This window comes from Globicephala melas, chromosome 1, assembly GCF_963455315.2.
Source record: "Globicephala melas chromosome 1, mGloMel1.2, whole genome shotgun sequence".
Classification (NCBI taxonomy): Eukaryota; Metazoa; Chordata; class Mammalia; order Artiodactyla; family Delphinidae; genus Globicephala; species Globicephala melas.
Genome location: NC_083314.1, coordinates 146,713,014 through 146,740,131, shown reverse-complemented (window position 1 = coordinate 146,740,131; position 27,118 = coordinate 146,713,014). Strand labels below are relative to the sequence as shown.

Here is a 27,118-nt window from a genome sequence, read left to right as displayed (position 1 = left end):
TAGGGTGTGCATATGCCCAACTTAAATAGATGCTGCCAAATGGTTTTTCAAGTGATTATGCCAGTTTATACTGCCACCAGCAGTGTATGAGAGTTTTGATAGCTCCACTTCTTGTATGGTAGGTTCATTTTGAAAATATTTTGTACCAATTTGTCATACATTTTTATTTAACAGATTCTTTTAAAATGAAATATTTTGCTAATCTTTCTTCTGTATTGAATCCCAAAGTCCCATAAGTGTACTACAAAACTTAAGGGGTTAACTTACTTATGTGATACCAATGCCCATAGTAAACAACAAAGTGACACCTATATTCATCTATGTATTCTAAATGTATCTTATACAGTACTACCAATTACCTATTATTCCAAATTATAAGCTTTCTTTTCTCTTCTCATATCTCTTTGTAAGAAAATGTTTCTGTGATACTGGAGTAACTATCTAACATCATCTATCCCCCAAATCTAGAGAAGATTTGATTTCACTTATTCCTCTAGGAAACCACTTCCCTGCTGCTAAAGGAAATGATCTATGTAAAATACAACCACTCTACGGGAAAAAAACAGCTCTATAAAACACATATGCATATACTAGCATGATTGCCAACTATATTTAATACTTTTATTTTTTTATACTCCATTCCAAATCACTAGAGAAACTCTAATTTTATCCACAAATGTCAAGAGGCAAAAAAACAATCTCAATCATAAGAGTTTTGAAATTATTGATTCCATTTTCTAAGAAACAAGCCTTTGGTATATACAAGGAGCTTTGGTATACTGTTAACACTTTTACATTAGCACTATGATAACAAGAGCTGGACAATCTAAAATAGTTCTTCCTAAAGGCAAACCAATTCAGCAGTTCTTAACAACTAGGTGACTAAGCTGATATACCTATAGAGAGGTGAGATTCAAGAGATCTGTTATCAGTATTCAGAAAACAAATTAAATATATTTTCAATGCTTCTAGAAAATATAAGAATCATTGAAAATAACATGTAAAATAGCAATAGCATGTAAAATAACAATGTAACAACAAATAAAATAATGGTAAGCATTTTTTGTGTTTGGTGTCATTCATCTAAAATTTTGTCAAGCATATTATGTGTAAGGTAACCACAAATCCAAAAATGTCCACTGAGCTCATACTTTGTTCAAATACTATACAAGTACCATGAACTTGAAAGGTCAAATGATTTCTAACAATGTAGCTTTTAAAATTTGTTTAACAAATTACATCGTGTTTACTATGTGCTAGGCACTGTACTAATTGCTTTGCAAATATTAACTCAATTAATTCTTAAAATAATTGCAGGTAAATAGCCAGAATTTGAACTCAGGCAGCAGTATAACTCAAGTTCATGCTCTTAACTACACAAATAGCTGGAAATACCTATAAAAATATAACCAAAATAAATAATTCATTTTTTTCTTTTTTAATAAATCTGAGCTATACTTGACCTTTTGATTATTTACTTCAGAGAAGAAATTTTTGATCATTTATTTAAAGTAAGAAAAGTATATATGATGACTCAAAGGCAAGAAATATAGTCCTTTGCTATGTGCATGTTTAGCTTGTCTAAAACAGTATGTCATCAAATTTACAAATATATTATTACAAAAGAAAATACAAAAATACATCTATATTTGGAAAATATGAAGCTTCTTTTAAACAGTTTAGAAGTACAAAACACAGAGAGAATAAAAATAGCTTGAACTTGTCCTCTAATTATTCTTTAATCAAGGATGCAATTTGAATCAAGTTTTTTATCTGCCCATTTATCTAGTTGATTATAAGCATACTATCTGAGAGTACCAACAGGCAATTTCATGTATTCCTCAGGAGGGAAAGAGGAAATAAGAGAAATGTAAGGTCACTTAGCCTATTTCCTGCTCAGGCATCTTACTTTCCCTATATTTCCCAGGTCTTTGCAGAGCTACAATAGAGACAGCCCTCTCTAGAATGAACCTTCTCCCCTCAGCGATAAAGAAGGTTTCTGGCAAAATGAAAATATGTTGACATTATTTTTGTGTGTTTTGGTTTTTAAGTTGAGATATAACTGACATATAACATTGTATTCATTTTAGGTGTACAACATAATGATTTAACATATGTTTATAGTGAGAAATGACTATGGCAAGTTTAGTTAACATCCATTGCCACACAGTTACAATTCTTTTTCTTGTGAAGAGAACTTTTAAGACCTACACTCTTAGCAACTTTCAAATATACAGTACAATATTATTAACTATATTCAACATGCTGTACATTATATCTCTGAAGTTAATTTTTTTTTAAAGGAAAGCCCTGCCCACGTGAAGCAAAAGAAAAAAGTCTCTGCTTTCTTGGTCTGATCAGATTTCCACTCATAATGGCCCTGCTTCCTCTGACTGGTTTCACTATTTACATAAGGAGTTCTAAATCAAATACATCTAGGATAATTGCATATAACCAACACAAAGAACATCTGGAAAAAAATTTGGTTCTATAGCTATAAAAGTCACTTCAATCCCAATTCTCTCTAAACTCCATCCCAGTTTCTTAAAAGTAGTAGGAATGGTAACTACAGGAGAATTAGTATTGGTACCAGACTATATTTTGTACGTACTCAAAAATGCTTCTTTCTCCAGTAAGCCACAGCATCTGAAATTCCCATTAGAGTAAGTTCTTGAGTATCTAGATAACACCACAAAAATGCCTTAGTGATAATGCCTTACATATATATAGCACTACACACTTAATCCTAGAAATAAACCTGTACTTGTACCATTTATCATAGGAGAAAATGAGACTCAGAGAAGTTACCATACATGCCCAAGATCATACAGCTTGACTGTGCTACCATTCAAATGCTCAGCTAAGCCTAGTATAAATATACTGCCTCAGTCCCCAAGTAGGCTGAGAAGAATAATAGATGATTGTGCATCAACATAAAATAATGGATTAATTTCTCAGAAAACAGCACATGATAGAGCTTTGAAGGAAGAGACAAGACGTGTATTTTAAAGTAAAGAAAACTGATCTTTGGGAGATATGTAGCTTGATGCCCTGCCCATGGAGAAAAAGCTCTGACAGGATATCACTGATGAGATATGGTCTAGGCAGTCAGGAACAATGAGGGGACAAGCCCAGGAAAGGCATGTTATATAGATAAGTAGCTTTCACAGCTTAAACTAGGCCTGTCCTGGTAGTTTTATCATCTGTAGTACAGGCTTAGTAGGTACTTTTATTTTCTACCAAGCAGGGGAGGTTATGTTTTTCCTCACAACGTACCAAAAAAGGGTAGATAGGACTTGGACAAGCAAATCCGAAAGTGATGTCAATGAAATGCCTCTACTTATCATTTAAAGGAACAGAAATTCTCCTTTGTTTTAAATCAACAATGTTGCTTGACTGATTTAAAAAAATACATATGTAAAAACAAGCTATATGTCTGTATCTTTGCTCTTTAAAAATGTAAAAATAAGTTCAAATATAAAATGCCATTCCAATCAGCTCTATCATGCTGAAATATTTCAGAAACTTATAAAATATTATCTCTTCACAGTATTATCTCCTCACAGAAGCAACAGATCTTACAGTAGTTGAATGATATAAAAATACAAGAGAGTATCTGAAGGACCAAGGCACTTTTTAACTCTTTCCTGGTGGGTATGCCTTCAATTATATAATTTTCTATTTCTTTCTTTCCTAAAAGAGTAATTGCATGTTCTACTTAGGGGCTGAGGAGTGGGGGAAAGCTAGTGATCATCTGTTAAATCTCCTGCCCTTAGACATAATTGTGCTCTAAAACAATTTTGTAAAACAAATCCAAACAAATTAAAAACAAATATCTTTCAAATATTGGTATGATTTCTATAATGGCACTAAGCACTAAAATGAAATGCAATACTAATGTGGAGATGACATTTGTTTTTCACATTTTATTTTCTTTTAGCTATTGTGCACAATTTCTGTCAAGGCCGAGGCTGATAGCAGTACTAATTGTAATGGCTTAAACTCTAATGTACTTAAAATCATCTGTGATCTGTCACTTACTGGGCATATAACCTTGGCCAAGCTATTTAACTACATGAGTCTCACATTCCCCATTGTAAAAATGATAATAATACCCTCCTCACAGTTGGCCTGTAAGAACTAAATAAGTTTCAGAGTCCTGTAACACATAGTACATGTTTAACACAATGACTCTTGTACTAATATGAATTATGCAGAAATTTCTGTGTACGTTCTAAAGTGGTATAAAAATGATAATATTATCATCTCTAACATATCATATTAAAGTTATATCCTCTTCACTATGAAAAAAATCTCAAATCTAACAGGGTCACTTGAGAACTAAATGAAATAACCCATGTGAAAACTATTTAGCACAAAGCAAGCTCTCAATAAACGTTTATTTTAAAATATACAAGTGAAACTACCAGTGAAGCCGGGAGATTTAGTACACCATTTAATCCACACTATTATATGACTGCAATATTCACATATAATAACCTTTCATTTAGAAGACAGAATATTATGTGGTATATTAAAATCATCAATTATTAATATTCTGAGTCCAAAGATCCCCGTGCAAAGTTATTAGAGCCAATATAATGTAAATTCCCCTTGCAGGAATTAGTTTCAGTATATATTTAAAGATACATACATGTATAATTTTATATATTTATATACATTATTTTCAATAGAGCTATATAAATAATTTTTCATAAATCTGCATACATGAAATAAAATATATTTTAAAATGAATATATTGAAAGCTTTATAAAACTCAGAAATTTTACATACTGTAATCTTTAAAAATCTTTAAATAAATGATTCATTTTTATATCCAACTCACTCTTCATATAATATATATCTATACTTATATACTCAACTATGCACACTTTCACTGATTTTATCTCCTCTCCTGGCTCTCTCAGAATCAAGTCTCAAATTTCTAACTGCATCTTCATCATATCCACACCAATATCCCATTACTACCTCAAATTCAACATGCCTAAAATAAACCTATCCTTTCCACAACAAAACCATTTCTTCCTTTGATTCTTCCATTTCTGTCAATGAAACCCCAATCTTTTTTTATTCCTTTCTCTCTCCTCTCTGAAAGATATCATATAGAAGGAACAGCAAAGGACCTTAGAGTCAACTGGATCTGTTTCTACTTCTGTTTCTACTTCTTACTAGTTGTGTGAGCTTAGGCAAATTTATTATACCCCTTCTGAACTTAAGTTCCATGTCTATAAAAATAGAAATTCATTTCACTTACCTTGTAGGACTTTGTAAGGCTTAAATATAATGTATATAAGGTGCCTAATAAATAGTGAGCATTCATAAATATAGACAAAGCAACTTCTCTTCATCACATCCAGTCATCAAGCACCATATAGATCCTTACTTTGAAATGTCCCCATTGTCGCAACCTGTTCTGGGCCCTTCTCATTTAAATCCTTAAGTTTGGGGTGTCATCTACTTCCTTATCTATCTGGGGAAATGGCCACACACACACAAGAAAAAAACCCAGCCTGTCCAAAGGTCTCTTCATACCTGGGAGTTTAAGCTCCCAAAGGCACTTATACTACTTTCTATCAATTTGGAACCCTGGAACGTTCATTCCATCCAAGTTCCTTCTGCTCACCTTTCAACAATCTCCTTCATCCCTATGATCCTTTGATTCCCTTAGAATTTTCTGAGATTAACTTTGCTACAAATTCTCCACTACCTCTTCATTATTTACCCTTCTTAAGGCTGTCTAATCACTCTGCATCCAGTCTAGCTCCCCATGTCACCTACCTCCTAGCACTAATGTGATTTGCACCTCTTATACACTCTCCCCAATGCTCCTCTACTCTTCATTAAATGTTCCCACTACCTCCTTACTCTAAAACCTGGCTCTGCCCAGATGGTACAATTTCTCTTGCAAAAGAAAAAGAAGAGGCTCTTCCTTTCTCCTTGCCCTAGGATCTCTAAGAAGAGCGGAGAGACAGTATTCTCAGAATACCCAGAATACCCTTTCCTTTCTCACCCAGAAATCTTTCCTTCACAGAGTATAGTATTCTTTCAAATACTTGCTGCCCTGTCCTATGGCAGGATTATACAACCCATCCTGTTAGTAGCAGGCTTGCTATAAGTCTTGAACAGAAATGTGAGCAGAAGTGACATGTGCCATTTCCAAGCAAAAGCTTTACAAAGAACCATTGCATGGTTCTAATATGGTCTCTTTTCCTCTTGCATGAGACCAGAAATGTCCCAAACAGAAGCTACTCCATCAGCCTGGGTTGTTACATGAAGATGTGAAGCAAAGCTATAACTGACCCACAGTGGACATACACTGGAAGCAAGAAATAAACCTTTCTTGCTGTTACTACAACAATAAACCTTTCTTGTTGTTACAAATCCCTGGGATTTCTGAGTCATTTATCACTGTATAACTTAGCTTAAACTGGCTAATATGTTGTATCCTTTTATCATTCCCATTCTTCAAGATGTATCTTAAGCACCAGTTTCCATAAAATTTTTCTTGATCACTTTAGTCCTAAGTTATTTTTTTCCTCCTCTAAATTCCTAGAGTTCAGCTGTACTACTTTTATGGCAATTCTAGTCTATTCTTGTTTTGAATTATTATTGTTTAAATCTGAATCATGTATAATTGGTTAATGGCTGCTAGCATCACAAAAACAAAGAAAATCAGACATTATGTGCCTCTTAATGAAACACATAAAACCACTTTTGAAATAGTCTTGAAAAAAAAAAAAGGAGACCAAATCTAATCAAGCTTCTAGATATACCCAGTCATTTATAGGAAATGTAGAAGACAGAATGATGTGTTGAACTACATCGCAGGAAGGCAATCAGCAAAATCCAGGAAAACAATCTGCTTTCTTCAAACAAAAAAATTGTAAGGGAAAAAAAGAGATGGAGAGGAAACCCATTTATGAAATAATCAAATTAAAAATTAACTGGATATTTGATATTAAGGAATTGTTATTTGGTATGATTTTATTTTTGGTATGAATATATATATGGCATAATTTTATATATATATGTCATGTAGTATACTACATATATATACACACGCACACAGAGAAAGGGAAAGAGAGAGAAGAGAGAGAGAAAGAAAGAAAGAGAAAAGAGAGAGAGGGAATGTGTCTTTTAGAGGTACTTATTGAAATATTTATAGATTAAATTATACATCTTCACTATGCTTCAGTACAGTCCTAGGGGAAGAAGGAGAGTAAGAAAGATAAACATAATTGATAATTGTTGAGGTTAGATGATGGGTATTTAGGAATTCTTATACTATCCTTTCTATTTCTGTATATGTTTGAAAATTTCCATAATATAAAGGTTATTTTAAATGGAGTTATTTTAAACTAGCCACATAATACAACTTACTTATAGTTTATATCCAAAACTATCTGTCTAGGTAGTAGCTTTATAGATATGCTGATCCTATAAGATTATGTTACCAAGTAAAACTGTGATAGCCTATAAGAGTGCCCCTATGACTGTAGAAGGAAGGAAAACATAAACTTACCTCTCTGGTGGGTTTTTTCAACTTAGCCTACCAGAAAGAAAAAATATATCTATGCTTTTTTTTCACAATGATGGCCTAAACCAGGGGTTGCAAATTTTATGAACTATTCAAGTAACACCAAATAAGTAAAGCAAACTGAGAATAAGGCACTAAGGAGAAAATAGTGAGTGGTGGGGACCATGTCATACCAGAAAGCCTTTGACCCCTTCTAAAGGTGGCACTAGCTGCTCAGCTCCAGCCAATAGTGAACATGCATCAATGTAGGCCCACTTTTGCCAAGTCTCCTGAATTTTCAAGAGAAGCCAGAAATTCATACTTTTATGTGAAATCTCCCTGTTCTTAAATAATACGCTTCATGAGCCCAACAAAATATATCTGGTATCTTGATCCATCCCGTGTGATACCAGTTTGCAATGACTTGTCTAAGAAAAACTTAATATGGCACAACAGAATGAAGGGAGATGTGTTCCAGATCTTTCCTGATAGCAAGAATTTATTTTGTTGATAGCCATTGAGATGAGAGAAAAAAGACTTTACCTAATTCATTGTCACCTTTGATGTTCCTATTGTGTAAATAAATTATTGAAGGTAAGTTATTTGTGGTCAGTTGTCATTTATTTCTCTCTTTCATCCCAAAATAAGGCTCCAATAAATAAGTTTCTGGTAAATTAATTTGAAAGAACGGTTATAAGATTCAGTTTGCATGGTGAGTCAAATGGACCAAATTGTTTTTACCTTCAGCTTATATAGTCAGTCTATGAAAAAACACAATATCCCTAAGTCAGTCCAGGAACCTTACTGGTTTCCTCACATTGATTTGAGCTGCTAAGTCTGTCCTAGTCCTGACACATGGCCATAGAGATTGTCCACAGAGGAATTAACTATGAGCGACTGGTGGGTAAGGAACAGAAAAGACCACCAGAGGCCCTTTACCTTAATGCTAACACCTTTTGATTAATAGGGTATGCATTGCAGAAAGGTAAGAGCCTCAGCTTTCTTATGCTCCTACTTTCTGTATGGAAGCCAAATTTAAATTTTATGTCTTATTATAATAAAAAATAATAATAATTAAAGTTACACTTCCAAGACCCAAGGAAGCCAATATGGAGAGGAATAGGAGATTCTGCTCACAAGTCCAGTCAGACGGACTCACCCAATATTGCCTGTGCCTGATACAAATTTGCTTATAACCTTGTAAGGGAAAATGTGCAAAATTAGGAGATATGTACACAAAATAACTTGAATAAAAGTAAGAATGTGATAAATATATTTCAAATAAAGCTATATGTAAATTAAACAATCTGAAATAATTATGTTTCTTTATTTAAGTTCCACATAACTATTAACACTTTTTCAAAATGACTAATTAAAACTTGCAAGGCAAAGACAAAGATAACTTCAGGATTAAGGAATGTGGTGATGCCTTACATATCCAAGGATTGCTTTACTTTTCATCAGAAGCAGTTTTCTTAGATTCAGAAAACTAGTATGAGTAGAAAATGGATTTTAAGCCCTGATTTATCATTTTTAAAAACCTGCAATATTTAAAATTCAAATTTGATTTTTAGGAATTCCATATACATAAGTATTTTTTTAATTACCTAGCCTCTTTCTTCTCTTTGGCACTAAATATTCATGATACTCATGATACAAGGTAGTTGGCAATAATAAACAGCACATTCATTTTAGACCTGAAATACCTAAGAACCAGAGAGTGCTATTGGTCTGCCAGACAGATCATAGCCAAGTAATAAAAAAAAAAAGAGAGAACTGATAAAAAATTGAAGGGTGAAAAAAACCAAAGACCTAGTGTTTATTCAGTATGCCAATGTCTTCTACTTAACTGGAACAAGGCAGGGGTAGGAAAAGCCTGCAGCAGAAAAATCAAGGAAAGGTAGAGATGAAAAGTTTACAGATTTTACTAATTTCTAGTTTCTTTAAAAAAGAGAATGGATTGATAGATAAAAAGATTAAGAGCTTGAAAAAATAAAATTTTTTAAATCATAAAAAAAAAGAATAAAATTTATAAAATCAATATAAAAACATTTAGCTCGCTAGGACAGAAACAAAAGGAATTGATCTATTCTCCTGACAATACCTAACCCTGCTTTTGACAACCATTTGATTGAAACTTGTAAACTTTCAAAGTATGTATTGTTCAGAGCAAATACCTACAGGGTAAGGATGCTTTTGTCACTCTAATAACAAGAAAACTCAATCTCACAGTTTTAAGTAGACAGTGTGTTTTCAAGAGTACTTAGCAACTTTTTATAACCTAAATGAGAAGTAGCATTAAAATTAGAAACCTAAAAAAAAATTGTACTTACTTCATTTCATCAGGAAGACATACACTTCAATGTAAAGTTTGCTGAGAACAACTTTTTGCCAACTTCAAACCACTATGAAGGTAAGGATGTACAAATGATAAAGAAAAATTACCCCTCCTTCTTCCCCCCAAAACACAATTTGACCTCTGGGATAATATGGTTCACTAATTAGTTACAACACCTATTGTCTCAGAATGTACCTCTTCAGATTTCAATTAAAATATATAAAATACCTCAATTATTTATTGAGTTCCTTAACTGAAGAAACTCAATCAATTAAAAAAACACTGATGTAGTCACAAGACAAGTCTCCCAGTAACAGAAAAGATATAATCAATGCAAACCAACTTAAAATTAGTCTCAACTCTGGCAAATGTTGATGCAGAGGAAAGAAGATTTTTTTTTCCCTTGCGACCTTATTAAATCAACTTCTAGAAATTAATAAAAAGATAAACACAAGAATTAAATCATGATTCCCTCCTCAGAATACAGGGAACGTTGCTTTCATGAAACTGAATCCTAGACTACATATATTTTATATTAAATTGAAATAAAAGATCCAGTCTCTTTGGAGAAAGGAATAAAAGTTATCCACTCTGTTCATTAAATCATTTGATTCTTCATCCAGTTCTATAATATGAGTGATGCTGAGCTTCAAATCAAAGAACCCAAAATACTGATAAACCTAAACTGAGATAAGGCCTTCCAGTTTTTCTTTAGAAAGTTCAAAACGTTTATAATAATTTTTTACCAAGCTGCAAAAATTTTACTAGCATTTCTCATAATCATTGCTATTCTTGTGGTGGTACACTGGTAATGACATTAGTAAAAGAGAACCTAGAACATTACTGCTATGGATGATATTTCCAATTTTAATTAAAATTATTTTAAGTTTTTAATGTATTTATAATACACATCTTTAAAATTGCTCTCTTCCAGTATCTGGGGTAGCAACATGAGCAGAGAGCCTCTTTAAATATATATGAAGCTGTATACCTCATGGAATGGAAGGCATCAATTAATCCAATAAGTTGGTTAATAGAATTTCCACTCTATCATATGCATAACATACACCCTCACAACTCTATCGAGTAAAGGATTAGTATCATCATTTTAAAGATGAATAAAACTGAGGCTCATAGAAGCACTATTACACATTTTTATGGCTGAGTCGTATTCCAGCGTGTGTGTGTGTGTGTGTGTGTGTGTGTGTGTGTGTGTGTGTGTGTATCACTTCTTCTTTATCCATTCATCTGTTGATGGACATACTTAGGTTGCTTCCATATCTTGGCAATTGTAAATAATGCTTCTATGAACACTGGGGTGCATGCACCTATTCAAATTAGTGTGGTTTTTTCTTTTGAATATATACCCAGGAAAGAAATTGCTGAGTCATATGGTAGTTCTGGTTTTAGTTTTTTGAGAAACCTGCATACTGTTTTCCACAGTGGCTGCACCAGTTTACGTTCACACCACCAGTAGACAAGGGTTCCCTTTTCTCTACATCCTTGCCAACATTCGTTATTTGTGTCCTTTTTGATGACAGCCATTCTGACAGGTGTGAGGTGATATCTCATTGTGGCTTTGATTTGCATTTCCCTGATGATTAACAATGTTGAGTATCTTTTCATCTGCCTATCGGCCATTTGCACGTCCTCTTTGAGAAAATGTCTATTCAGTTATTCTGCCCATTTTTTTGTTTATTTTTTGATGTTGAGTTGTATGAGCTGTTTATATATTTTTGGATATTAACCCTTCATCGGTCATATTATTTGCAAATATTTTCTCCCAGTCAGTAGGTTGTCTTTTCTTTTTGTCGATGGTTTCCTCTGCTGTGCAAAAGCTTTTAGTTTAATTAGGTCTCATCTGTTTATTTTTGCTTTTATTTCTTTTGTTTTAGGACACAGAGCCAAAAAAAAAAAAATTGGTACAATTTATGTCAAAGAGTGCTCTGCCTATGTTTTCCTCTAGGAATTTTATGGTATTCAGTCTTACATTTAGATCTTTAATCCACTTTGAGTTTATTTTTGTATATGGTGATAAGAGAATGATCTAATTTCATTCTTTTACATGTAGCTGTCCAGTTTTCCCAGCACCACTTATTGAAGAGACTGTCTTTTCTCCATTGTATAGTCTTGCCTCCTCTGTCATAGATTAATTGACCATAAGAATATGGGTTTATTTCTGGGCTCTCTATTCTATTCCATTGATCAATATGTCTGTTTTTGTGCCAGTACCATATTGTTTTGATTACTGTAGCTTTGTAGTATAGTTTGAAGTCAGGGAGCATGATTTTTCCAGCCCTGTTCTTTCTCAAAATAGTTTTGGAAGTCCTAGCCACAGCAATCAGAGAAGAAAAAAAAATAAAAGAAATCCAAATTGGAAGGGAAGAAGTAAAACTGTCACTATTTGCAGATGACATGATACTACACATAGAAAATCCTAAAGATGCCACCAGAAAACTACTAGAACTCATCAATGAATTCAGTAAAGTTGCAGGATACAAAATTAATATACAGAAATCTACTGCATTTCTATACACTAACAACAAACTATCAGAAAACAAAATTAAGGAAACAATTCCATTTATCACCACATCAAAAAGAATAAAATACCTAGGAATAAACCTACCTAAGGAGGTAAAAGTCCTGTACTTGGAAAACTGTAAGACACTGAAGAAAGAAATTGAAGATGACACAAATTGGATTGGAAGAATTTATATTGTTAAAATGACCACACTACCCAAGGCAATCTACAGATTCAATGCAATCCCTATCAAAATACCAATGGCATTGTTCACAGAACTAGACCAAATTATTTTAAAATGTGTATGGTAATACAAAAGACTCCTATTAGCCAAAACAAATGAGGTTTTAAATGAGCTTTTCCATCCCCAGTTCACCAACTGTGTTTGTGTTATATTCAACTAGTACATTTTGTTTGTAAAATGTCAAAAGTTTCCCCACTTTCCCCCTTCATTTGGTTCAACATGCTCAGCTTCCAATAGCCTAAGTTCAAATATTTAAACATAAAATTTATGGATAAAAAAACTTTTCATTCATTTCTTCCACAAATACTTATTGAATGCCTACTATGTAGCAACCATGTGCTAATTGCTATTTTAGTCCCTACTATCCAGCACTAATTTACTCAGTACATGTGTAGAGATGTCTAAGATGAGAAACTTCATTAACCTCATGATTAGAATAATTAGAAACAAACACATACTTTTTGTTTAATACATTTGTCTGAAAATTACGGTACGTATATATGTATTACCTCTTCCTCTAGAGAAGAAAATCTGTTATTTAAGTTCTATTGTATGCCTTCCCCTTCTATCAGTACTGAGACAGTATACCCAGGAAATAAAGCCAAGAAGCAGAGCAGAGAAGTCCTATCAGTATGAACTTAGAGCCAGAGAGCCTCAGGTTGTAGTTCCTGTTCTCAAACTAATTGGTAATGTAGTCTTAGCTATACCACTTATTCTCTTTTTTTTCTTAACATCTTTATTGGAGTATAATTGCTTTACAATGGTGTGTTAGTTTCTGCTTTATAACAAAGTGAATCAGTTATACATATACATATATCCCCATATCTCCTCCCTCTTGCATCTCCCTCCCACCCTCCCTATCCCACCCCTCTAGGTGGTCACAAAGCACCAAGCTGATCTCCCTGTGCTATGCAGCTGCTTCCCACAGCTGCTTTCCTATCTATTTTACATTTGGTAGCATATATAAGTCCATGCCACTCTCTCACTTCGTCCCAGGTTACCCTTCCCCCTCCCCATGTCCTCAAGTGCATTCTCTACATCTGCATCTTTATTGCTGTCCTGCCCATAGGTTCTTCAGAACCTTTTTTTTTTTTGATTCCATATATATGTGTTAGCATATGGTATTTGTTTTTCTCTTTGTAACTTACTTCACTCTGTATGACAGACTCTAGGTCCATCCACCTCACTACAAATAACTCAATTTCATTTCTTTTCATGGCTGAGTAATATTCCATTGTATATATGTGCTACATCTTCTTTATCCATTTATCTGTGGATGGACACTTAGGTTGCTTCCATGTCCTGGCTATTGTAAATAGAGCTGCAATGAACATTGTGGTACATATATACCATTTATTCTTTCTGAATGCTAATCTTCTCATATGTAAAACTGAGATAATTATACCCCCTTGCAGGAATTTTGTGAGAATTAAACAAGATATACTCAAAGTACCTGAAAGGAAAGAAGTAACACTGTAAATGGCAGACTGTCTTACTGAAATAACTTTGTTTTTAAAGGTCATTACTATAATACCTGGTTATTTATCTCTCTCCATTTTAGGGCAGTCTATTATTATTTACTGAATGGGAATCAGGAAATTTGAGCTACAGTTCTGGATCCTCTTCTTGCTTCTTACGTGACTCTGGGTAAGTTGCCTGACCTCTAACATTCAATATAAAGATAAAAATTCACACTTCCCTTACTGTGTCTTATAATATTATGCATGTCTTTTCTACTTACAGGAGAGCAAAAATGGAAAGAATTTGGGCTTTGGAATCAGAAAGACCCATTTCCAGCCACATAAGCCTGAACTAATCATTTAATCTCTCTTGAACCTAACTATGTAACTGGATTCCTTCTTCAGGTCCACTGTGAGGCAAAATAAGAGAATGTACACAAAGTAAACTACAAAGAAGCTAAAAGTGTAAGATAAACTGATGACCAAATAATGTAGGGGCCAGCATTTACTTTGAACCTGCTCTAGCCCAGATATTAGATCAACCCTTTCCACCAAAGTATTCCTACTTTGAAGATTTCAGATTCTTAAATGTAACCTCATTACTAACAAATAGAGGATTTCTTAACCTGGGTTTCTGGGGATGGATGTTACCACTTGAAATCATTTTCAAGTTTTTGTGTGTCTACACATAATGTGCATTTCCATGAGAAAGAATTATTGTTTTTTCATCACATAGGCAAAGGGATATATGACCCCAGAAATGTTTAAGAACCAATCCAGGGTGGGGGTAGGAGGTAGGAAGGACCACAGTCTTCAGTTCTGTTAATAGATCAGCAATACTAGCAATGTTTTGCATAAGCTTTATTCCCTCACCACACAACTTTCTGTGCACGTGTTGCTCTCTCTGCCTTCCAAATCCTACTATACTCTCCTAGTCCCTCTGCCTACCGTCATCGCTGGACTAACTCCTTTTTACATTCAAGACTGTTATTCATGGGTTCTTCCTCCAAGAAGCTTTAGTGAACTATTACTGCCACCACCACCCACAGGCTCTCAGGGAACCATTCTCTGGCCTCAGAATTCTGTGGACAACTCTATCATTGCCTGGATGGTAATTTTCTAACTCTATTCCTCCTCCATTAGGATGGGAGCTCCTTGAAGGCAGGAACTTTGTCTAATACATCTCTGAATTTCCAGAGTTTTGCACAATGCCAGGTACATGGTAGGTATTCAATATATATTTTTGAATGAATAATTTTTAAACGAATAACACAGTCCAAAGCATAATGATTTCTTCCACAAAGCCTGACATAGAGATTAATATATTAAAATTAATGATTCTAAGACTCCTGAAAAAAGGCAAGCAAACTATAACTGTTGGCAGATTGTTTTTTCCATTCCTTTACACCAAATCTCAGATTTTTTTTTCCATAACATTGTTTTGGAGTTTTTTGTTTGTTTGTTTGCTTTACTTGGCTGCACCAGGTCTTAATTGCAGCACGCGGCATCTTCGAGGCATGCAGGATCTAGTTCCCTGACCAGGGATCGAACCCAGGCCCCCTGCATTGGGAACACAGAGTCTTAACTACTGGACCACCAGGGAAGTCCTTCTGTAAAATTGTTGAAAGTTTTTATTTAGGAATTTCCAAGCCTATATAAAAGTTTTTAATCTTATATAAAATTCTATGCATCTTTGTGTTTGCTTGTTTTGTTTTCCTTCAGTTGACATGCAAGTACATTATTCTGAAAGCCTATTTTGAGAGTCAAATATTCACAATCAATAGTTCTCAAAAATATATGACAAATAAAAACTTCTTTCTCTACAGTTTGAAAAAAAGAAATTTTTTAATGAATCCCATTAAATAAATGGGAAATATAAAAAGTAAAAATTATCATATTCCCATATGGTGAACACCTTTAATAAATTATCAAAAGCTTTCACACTTGTGATAATCTTTTATAATCAGAAAAATCAAATTCAGCTAAGAATTAAAATTTTTCTTAAATTAATACTAAAATTAACACCTACATTGCTGAAATTTAGCAATTAATAAATATATTCTGAAACTCACAGAAGACTGTGCTGTTCTTAAATGACGAAAAGACAAAGCTGTGACTGTTAAGAATATGTATCAAAATATTGGCATCCTTCTGAACTTAATGCTACAGTTCTCTAGTATCTCTCATTGAAAATTACCCTGAGCAGGCTTCCCTGGTGGCACAGTGGTTGAGAGTCCACCTGCCGATGCAGGGGACACAGGTTCGTGCCCCGGTCCGGGAAGATCCCACGTGCCGTGGAGCGGCTGGGCCCGTGAGCCATGGCCGCTGAGCCTGCGCATCCGGAGCCTGTGCTCCGCAACGGGAGAGGCCACAACAATGAGAGGTCCGCGTACCGCAAAAAAAGAAAAACCAAATGCAACATTCATAGATCTCAGAAATACAGACATTATCAGAGCTCCTTGGAAGAAACGAGCACATAGCATCATGGAAACAAAAGGTGTTTTCTGTCCCAGTACTTTTGGGATCTTTTCACAAAGCCAACCTCACCGATATTACAAAAGACATAAATGCGACAAAAAATAATTTGAAGTTTTAAAAATATTTCTAAAAAGAGATAAAATTATATAAGTCCACATTCCCTTTTCCATAATTCCAAAATCCCTGAATCTCTAAAAACAGTCATTTTTTTCACAACTTTGGTGCCAAAATTAATCTGTAAGCAAAACTTAACCTAAATTGATGTGAAGCTATTTATAACTTTTATTCAATTAGTGTGAATGTGATATTAATGTGTTTGATTATAGGATACTCTCCCATATCCCATCGGGGGTGTTATGTAATAAACAGTACATAATGAAATACTAAGTACATAAAGCAATACATAAGGCTTTATTGCCTTTCAATAATCCAAAAAAAAAGAATCTGAATTCTGAAATATATAAGTACATAAAGCAATATATAAGGCTTTATTGTCTTTCCATAATTCAAAAAAAAAAAAGAATCTGAATTCTGAAATATATTTGCAAGGCTGCTCAATAAGAGATTGCAGACCTGGATTTCTTCTTCTTTTAAAGGTGATTTTACTAGTAAGGCTTTAGGAAAAGGCACACACACACACACACACACACACACGTGCATACACCAATTAAGTTACCATTTCTTTGGGGGTGTAAAACATTGTGCACTTTCCATACCTTATCTCTAATTGTCACCTGAAAAGTAGGTGTTACTATCCCAAATTTACAAATAAGGAAACTATAGCCAAAAAAGCTTAACTATTTTGCCCAGTTCCTAACAAAAGATAGAAGACATTATTCTCATTTCTAAGGCTTTTTAAAATTTCAAGATTCTGTCTATAGATAATTTCAGATAATGTAATGTTGCTTTTTTTAAACAACTCATTTCATTCACAGAGAAAGTGATCAAGGTTCAGGCCACTTTAACATACTGCATCATTCTAAAATTTCTGCTCAACATGGGCCTCCACAAAAGTAACAAACTTGGCAATATAGGAAAACAAATCATTTAACCCAGTAATTTGAACAAAAGCTTTTTTTGTGATAGTTGGAAAGGCAGGAGAAGAATCTGAGAAACTGAAGTAGGTACAATCTAGCCTGAAACTAATACCTCTACATTTAGTTCACTATAAGTTTTTTTGTATTGTTATTAATAGTCAAATTGTTGGAGAAGAAGAAAAATTCTAATATTCATGTCCTCATTTTAAAGTATAATATTTAAAAGAAGAAACTTCCTTTTGCAAATCTGACCATCTTTCAGAGCTACCTGCATGCTTTAAAAAGTATCCTAAGTGTCTCTTCACTCCTTCAAGAAATTTCTCAAAATCCACCTCATATAGAGACTTGTCCCATGACACATAGTTCAGCTAACAATTCTACATTCTCCAAAACTTGACGTCTGTCTTTCTTCTGACAGCAAATCAATTATGCTAATGAAGAAAAATGAAATGTCTTATGTTAATCACTGTATGTTTAAAGCTCGTTTTTATATGTAAAGTACATATAATACATTTGAATTTTTATATTCAAGCTTCAGGGGAATTAAGGAAACACCATTTATTGGACTCTTCATATATATCCACTATTAGTCACAACTATCCTGTAAATATCATCCCCATTTTAAGGATGAGGAAACTGAAGATCAGAAAATTTGAATCTGAGGTCCACATCAAATAAGTCACAGAAACATGATTTAAACAAGGATCTGACTCCCAGTTCTTTTCACTTTACCTTGCTAATGTATGCTTAGCTTAGAATATTTCCTGTAGGGAAGGAATTATCATCATGGCTATTATTTCTTCAGTATGTAGCATGTTGCAATACAAACAGAAGGCCAAATAATGAATCTAGATAATGTTAAAATAGCCAAAAACCTGCAATTATTTGCAGATTGAGCAAGTTGTTTAACTCCTCTGTGCCAAAACTTCTTCACATGTTAAATAGAGATAATGCCTTAGAGAGTAATTATGATGCTGAAGTGGATTAAATCATTTAAAGCACTTAGTACAATGTCTGGCAGATAATAAACACTCCATAAATGTTAGCTATTGCTCTTGAGATGAGGAATCACCTGACAGACATATTTTGTACCAGGTGTCTCCAGCCAGCAATAGATGTATACCCAATTCAAAGACAGTCAGTCCTACACTGGCTTGTGATCTATGACATGATCTGGTGGGAAAAGATGATGTGTGTCAATCAGATTCTCTTTCTTGGGGATCTGAATTAAGAAACAAATATTGAGGGACTTCCCTGATGGCACAGTGGTTAAGAATCCGCCTGCCAGTACAGGGGACACCGGTTCGAGCCCTGGTCTGGGAAGATCCCACATGCCACACAGCAACTAAGCCCATGCGTCACAACTACTGAGCCCACATGCCACAACTACTGAAGCCCGAGCACCTTGAGCCTCTGCTCCACAACAAGAGAAGTCACCACAATGAGAAGCCTGTGCACCGCAACGAAAAGTAGCCCCCACTTGCCGCAACTAGAGAAAGCCAGCGCGCAGCAACAAAGACCCAATGCAGCCAAAAATAAATAAATTAAATAAATTTATTTTAAAAAAATGAAACAAAGATCAAGCCAGTTATTAGTGATTCAGAAGTTAAATAGTTTGACTCCTACCTTCATCAATTTCCTTTTATCAAGGTTACCAATGATGCTAAATATGTTGCTAAATCTAGTTTTTCAGTCTTCCTTTTTATATCACTTGGCAGCATTCAAGCTGTTGAATATGCCACTTACCTTGAAACATTCTTTTGCTTGTGCTCTTTACTCTCAGTCTCTTTGGAAGGCACTGAAATGTTGCAGCTACTCAACACTTCATCCCAGGCTGCTTCTCCTCACACTCTCCTGCTAGGCAATTTCATCCACACTTATGGCTTCAGTAATTAACTCCATGCTACCTCAGACTTTTCTTATAAATTCAACTTCCTTGCCAATCTCCTTACTTATTTGGATATCTCAAAGATACCTCAGATTCCATATGCCCAAAACCAAACACATGATCTTCCCTCTCAAACCCAGCCAAGATCCCTCACAGGACTCCCTGTCTCCATAATGGCACCATCAACTATTCAGCTGCACAAACTAAAACATTAGAAGTACACTTTGATAACATCCTTCTCTCACATTCCCAACTTTCACTAAGTCCTATTGATTTTTCTTAAACATTTTTCAATTCCTTCTCTCCATTTTAGGATTTTTGACCAAAATTCTTATCATAGCCTGTAAGGCCCTGCAAGATCTGCTTCAGATTACCTCTTTTCTCCTTTTATTGCCCTACGTGCAGCCACACTTGTCTCCTTTCAGTTCCTTAAATACAGTGCATCATGTTTCCTCCTACCTTCAGGTATTTGCACATGGTTTCCCTCTTCCTGGACCACTCTCTGCCCTTCTCTTCATTTATTCAATCTCTATTATATCTCAACTAAAATATCACTTCCTTAGAGAAAGCTCCTTGAACATCTAGACAATATCAGGTCATTCAGTCATTCATTTAACAAATATTTATTAATTAATAACTTAACTCTACACCAGGTATGGTTCTAGACATGTGGAATTAATAAACACAAGAAAGACCCTTGCCTTCATGGAGCCTACATTCTAGAGGAGGAAGACAGGCAATAAGCAATAAAAATAATAAGTATATTAAATAATATGTGTGAAGGCATAAGTCTATTGGGGAAAGGAAAAGAAAAAAGAGTAAGGTAAGAGAATCACAAGCAGAGAGTTTTCAGTGCTTAACTTGATGCCTGGCATATAGCTGGCACTCAAACATGTGTTGAGTGTATGTTATGAAAAAAAGAATGCACATGTTCAAGTTGAGGGAGCTTAAACTATAAAATGAGTAGAGGAATTACTTGGTCTAAGAACAGAGATGCCATGAAAGAAAGAGAAACCATGCAGGTCTTGAGAGAGAATGGTCTCTTGAACCATTCTTGATGTCTTCATACAGATTCCAGTTGCAGTCATTGTATGCTCTTCCCATAACCACAACCTCCCTCCTCCACCTCCAAGTGGATCACTCTTGTAACCAAATTACCTAATCAGGACACATATACAAGATCATGTATATCACTCCATCACCCACCACCACACATATCTCCAAAGCCACTGCTTTTCTACACACACACACACACACACACACACACAGATATCACTCTGATGCTCCAGTTCTTCAGTTCCCAGACCCTTTTAGGGACAAACTCCCTCCCACACACACAGAACTGTAAAAACCCTTGCTCTCTTCTATGACCCTGTAAGACACTTAGGTCACTATCTCTCCAAGCCCAGGCATACTCACAAGGCTGCCCCCTCAGGAACAGGATCCTAGGTCTCCCTGCCTGTTAGTCTCCTTGCACTTTAAAGACTACCTTTCACCCACAGATATGTGAACATGCACCCCTTTCTGATTCTGAATGACCTTCAAGATCACTGATCCCGTATATACCCACTGATTCCATATATACCCATTGATCCCATATATACCCATATAGCCTCCTTTGGTAGGATTCTAAAGGACTGGGTGTCCCCTCAAGCCTTTTGTACTCTTAAGGACCCATATGAGGATTTGTATACTTTCTCTGTGACCAGGGGTGACCCTCAGGCACTACAATTCCCCAAAGCACAAACACTCCTATATCCCTCTTCCATGGCACTGCCTGATACTAAAGTGACACTCCTCCTACTTACACCTACCTCCTCAGAATCGGAGCCCCTCTCCCCTAAACCATGCCCCTTTAGGGAACCCTCCCATATTCCCACATGACTGTGTACAACCCCCCCATGACGCAGCCTACCCCCTACAATCAGCCCCCATCACAGGTGCCCCTCAGGAGGGGAGTCCGGCGTCTTCCGTGGGGTCCCTGCCCTTTCTCAGCCAATGCTCACTCAAAAGTGTGCACACTCTCATACACCCCTGCGACGCCTGGACTCCGGGGTGCCTGCCCGCCACTCAGAGGGGTACGCTCCTCCCTTGACCCCTGACCTCGAGGTCATAGCCCCATCGCGCAAACACAGAAGTGGCCTCCTCAGGAGTAGCGCCATGCCCAAGTCGGCTGTCCCCTCAGGCCCAGGACAGCCGTGCAGCCTCAGCGCTTCCCCGATCGACCGCCCCCACCGACCTGCCTCAGGCGCCGTCTGGCTCCGCTCCGCCATTTTTTGTTCTCCCTCCGCCTCTGAGCCCACGCGAAAATTAGAGGGCAGTGGGGAGTGGGCGATGGGATCCGCGAGCTGACAGGAACTACCTCGGGAAGCCGCGGCGCGACGGTTGCCAGGGCAACGGGCGGCCGGCGTGCGGCCGGCCGGCGTGTGGCGGGGGGCAGGCTGGGAGCTAGCGTGCGTCCGAGGCCCCGCCCCCTCGGCGCGAGGCCTCCTCGGCGCGAGACTCCGTCCCGGGACAGCCGCCTGCAAGGCTGGGACTCCGCTGCGTTTCTACCCTGCAACCTGGCTACCGCGTGCTGGCAACTGAGCATGCTCGGCCGCCTCTGGGGCGCGGGGACCAGGTCCGCTGGGGTCGCGCTCTCCTGCCGCGCACGCGGGTGCTCGAGCTGACCGAAGAGATGGTTGGGCTAGCTTTACTGTGGTTGGTACTGAACTTCGGGAGCTTGGGACAGGCTTCTTGATTTCCCAGCGCTTCTCCCCACTGCGTGCCTGTCCCTGATCGAGGTGCTGAGTAACTTATATCTTAAACTGAAAAGCCCTGAGAATCAATAATTATGTGCCCACCCCACCCCAAACACGCGAAGGACTAACGGGGTCCGCCTTCTCGCCGCTCTACAACCGCACCAGCCCCCAACTCTAGAAAAGGCTTCCCTTTCGCTAGTCTATTTCTCAGTATACTAGGATGCTCTTTCCCATCTCTGGTGAATTGCCACTACCTTCTAAGACCAAACTGGAACATTATTCTTTACAGAACTGCTCTATCCTCCCACAGTCTAAGTGTTAGGACAGGAATGCACAGGGCAATGCTTTATGCATTATTTACTTCTCTTTTCCTCACTTGACAGTGGAGCTCCCTTATACTTAGGGTCAGTGTCTTTATCTTTGTATACTCCATAATACAGCATTGTGCTTGACACAAAGGAGGTGCCAAGTAAATGTTTACATAATGAAACATTGTTCCTAGGTTCACGCCTGCACATTCTTGCCTGTTTTATTGAACACTTAATTTTTTTACCAAATACCTTGATAGGTATACAGCTGGTTGCTGTATATAGAGTAGATTAGAGCCAGGAAAATCAAAAGGCTGTGTAGTAAATAATCTACACAAATTTATGAAACACATGGAAGGTTCTCATCAAAGGTAATCTGAAAAGTCAACAAACATGTTTCTATGTAACTGAACTGTTCAATTGAAATTTTAAATAAAGTTTAAAAATCAGTTTAGTCAGATTGTCCATATGTCCAGTGCTCAATAGCTACATGTGGTTAGTAGCTACTGTATTGGACAGCATATATATAGAACATTTCTATCACCGCAGAAATTTCTATCGGACAGTATTGATACATAAATGCCAACTGAGCAGAGGAGATGAAATGCCTGGGAAAATCAGCACTGACAGGACCAAGTTTAGTTCTCCTGTGTGTCAGCTCCTCTTCAGGAAGTAGTGCATTCCTGCTGGAGTCTTCAGAGACTTCCCTTTTGTTGTGTGAAATAGCACAACATGGGGTGTAGGATAGAAATGCCCCCTACGTGAGCCATGGGAGTGGGTTTTCCCATGCTGCCATTCAGAGTGTCCCTGGGAGGTCTGCCTTCCCTAAAGATCTCCCATGGTTTCTGCCTCCACAGCCAGCCACCCTCCTACCACAAAGCCAGGGTTGCTTCCTTCAGAAAAATATTCCCTGTAGGATTCACCCACTCCCTCTGTAAACATTTTTTAAAATGACACCTTCTATGAGCCTGGCACTGAGTTAGATGTGGTATGGAATGAAAGAGGTATTCAAGTTATAATCACATTTCTCACATGTACAAACTCATTTAATTCTCGTTGTAAAACTGGCATAAATGTCATCATCCTGTACAGAAGATGAAACTGGGATTCAGAGAGTTTAAGTGACTTACACAAGTCACACAGTCAGAAAGTAGCAAACCCAGGGAAGACTGGAATGTGCAAAGAAATCATGTAATTTCACATCAAAAATCCATGTCTTTAACGTTTACAATTTAATGAGGAAGAAAAGACTAACACAAATCCAGTTTACAATTTCAAAAAAATGTGGTAAGAGCAATGATACAGGCATGCTCAGAAAAGTATAGGAGCATCAAAGAGAGATGCCCTTGGTAGGCATAGGGAAGGATTTTTGGAGGAAATGACCCTTGAGCTGAGTATTAAGGGTGACCTGGGGTGAGCCAGATGAAGTGTAGGGTGGGGCAGAAGAGAGATGAAAATATTTTTTAATCAAACTTGTCATTTATATTTCTGCTTTGCTTATGTTGGTTTGGCCTTCTAAAAATATTACCAGTCTTTTCTTATTTGGTTCTTAAGTTTTAATTAAAAAAAAAAACCAACTGCCCTATGCTAAGGCTATAAAAGAGTTATTTAGGGATTTTTTTGTTAGCCTGAATAAAATATTTAAAAGTTAGAACATGACTGAACTCAACAGAAAGGAAAAGATTCTGATGTTGAAAGGAAGAGAGAAATCAATGGTGCAAAGTCATTATCCGTATAATTTCCTCTGCCAAGACTGTTCTTTTTTCAGATATCTGCCTGCCTCTTAGTTCATTCCGATCTCATCTCAAATATTACATTATTGGAGAGGTCTTCCCTGACAATACTACTTAAAATGTACTACTCAGATATTTCATAGCTTTTATAGTATTGTGAATATCTTATATTCTATAATTTTTTATACTTGCTTTCCTTATGTAGACAAATGCTATTGATTTTTATGAGTTAATATTAGAATTGTAAAATTCAGTGAACTCTCATGTTATGTCTAACAGTTTGTTGACTATTTCAGATTTTTTTAACCTATTAGAAAAATCAACTGCAAAACCATAGTTGTCTTTTCCCTTCCTATTCTTTTAACTATTTCTTTTTCCTGTATTATTACTTTAGCCAGAGCCTCTAGTATTGTGTTTGAAAGTAGTTTATAGCTGGGATTCTTGTCTTTTCCTGACATTAAAGGTGCTACATCTAAATTTTTTACGTTAAATGTAACTTTTGACTCAAAAGTCTTTGTCAAACTGAAGAAGTTTTCAAAGTTTTTCAATTACATGTAAATATTGAATGTTAAATCGAAAGCTCTTTTTGCAACTACTAACACAATCATGTGTTTTTTCTCCTTTAATGCAGTAAAACAAATTAATAGATTTTCTGATGTTGAAACATCTTTGCATTTTGGGGTTAAATATTATTTGATCACAGTTTGTATTTTAATGCATTGTTGGATTCAGTTAGCTATTTTATTTTTTAAATGTTTATATCTATGTTAGAAAATAAAATGGGTAGGACTTCCCTGGTGGCACAGTGGTTAAGAATCTGCCTGCCAATGAAGGGGACACGAGTTCAATCCCTGCTCCAGGAGGATCCCACATGCCACAGAGCAACTAAGCCCGTGCACCACAACTACTGAACCTGCACTCTAGAGCCCATGAGCCACAACTATTGAGCCCACACGCCACAACTACTGAAGCACGCCTAGAGGCCATGCTCCGCAACAAGAGAAGCCACCACAATGAGAAGCCCACAAACCGCAACGAAGAGTAGCCCCGGCTCACTGCAACTAGAGAAAGCCAGCGTGCAGCAATGAAGATCCAATGCAGCCAAAAAAAAAAAAAAGAAAAGAAAATGGGTCACCTGAGCCTAGAGAATTTGGGGAGGGACATTTTTTATTATCATTTCTAATTCTTTAATTGTTATTATTTTGTATTTTTCTGGAGCCAATTTTGACATTTTATATGTTTCAGAAATCTATCAATTTCATTTATGTTTTAAATTTTCATATTTTTAATTTTTTTTTTTTTTTTTTTTTTAACGATACATGGCCCTCTCACTGTTGTGGCCTCTCCCATTGCGGAGCACAGGCTCCGGACACGCAGGCTCAGCGGCGTGGCTCACAGGCCCAGCCCCTCAGCCGCATGTGGGATCTTCCCGGACCGGGGCACGAACCTGCGTCCCCTGCATCGGCAGGCAGACTCTCAACCACTGCACCACCAGGGAAGCCCCCATATTTTTAATTTTTAAGATCTCTCTTGTGTCTATATATATTTGTTTTTATTACGAATTGTGTTTATTTCCATTTTTTTCCTTTTTTTTTTTTTTTTTGGCGGTACGCGGGCCTCTCACTGTTGTGGCCTCTCCCGCTGTGGAGCACAGGCTCCGGGTGCACAGGCTCAGTGGCCATGCCTCATGGGCCCAGCCGCTCCGCGGCATGTGGGATCTTCCTGGACCGGGGCACGAACCCGTGTCCCGTGCATCGGCAGGCAGACTCTCAACCACTGCGCTACCAGGGAAGCCCTCCATTTTTTTTTTGATTGGTATTAACAGAGATATATCTATCTTATTGATCTTTTCAAAGCTTTTAATTTTGTGAAACTCCCTTTCTCTCTCTCACTCACCCTCACTCTCTCTCACTCTTGCTCTCTGTCTTGCTCTCTTTCAATTAGGATTAGATTCAGGTACAAGCTACAGGAAAACCCAAAATGCCAGTGGCTTATGCAAGATAAAATATTTCTTCTTTCTTAAGTTTAAGAAGTTCTGAGATAGTTCAGGGCTGTTATGGTACTCTAAATTTCAGGGGTCAAACTATGTGTATCTTGGTGCTCCACTTTGCATGGTTTCCATTTTGGTCCAAGATGACTACTGGAGTTCCAGCCATTAAGATTATATTTCAGCCAGCAAGAAGGAGAAATGTCTTTTAAGGGCACATTCTATAACTTGCACATACAAATCTACTTATATCCCATTGAGAGAATTTGCTCACAGAAACACTCCCAGCTGAAGAAATGAGTCTCTATTATGGGCAGTCGTGTGCCCAGATCAGGAAAGGATATGTAATTGGTGTGGCCCAGTGCAAAAATTATTAAGAATTTCAAGATGGCAACAGGAGAGCTTTAAACTAATCTTGGGGCTTTCTGAGTATTGCACCCTGTGTAACTGCACAGGTCACATGCCCATGAAACTGATCTATTTAATGAAGAGAAGGAGGAGGAGAAATATGGAGGGACAATGGGAAGTCTATGCCCCATTGTTTAATTTAATCATTTCTTCCCTTTTTTTTCCCATTTGTGGTTCTTAGGGTTTACTCTACCTGAATTGAACATTTAGCTAATTGTTTTATTTCCTAAAAAAATGTATATTTCCTTCCATGTACTTAGATAGGTATTATTATTATTGCCATTTTACAAAGGAGAAGAATGAACACTGAGAATCTGAATACACTGGTCAAGCTCAAAGAGTTAATAATTGGCAACACTGGGATATGAACCCAACCAGCTTGTCTCTGGATTCTGTGCTTTTACTTAGTGCAATGTACTACCTCTCTACATTGTGTAT

General features: G+C 36.7%; 1 protein-coding gene across 3 annotated transcripts in view; it reads right to left on the bottom strand.

The window, feature by feature from the left end:
* Positions 1 to 21,911, bottom strand: part of LOC115860494 (AGBL carboxypeptidase 4) — a 1,403,751-nt gene extending 1,381,840 nt beyond the window's left edge. For 2 of the 3 annotated variants that reach the window (XM_060305765.1, XM_060305756.1), the window contains exon 1: positions 21,743 to 21,911. In XM_060305765.1, the coding sequence (XP_060161748.1) occupies positions 21,743 to 21,776 (34 nt within the window). In that variant the 5' untranslated portion in view covers positions 21,777 to 21,911. The remainder of the gene's footprint in view (positions 1 to 21,742) is intronic. The other variant, XM_060305751.2, reaches the window with a different exon arrangement.
* Positions 21,912 to 27,118: the final 5,207 nt, after the last annotated feature.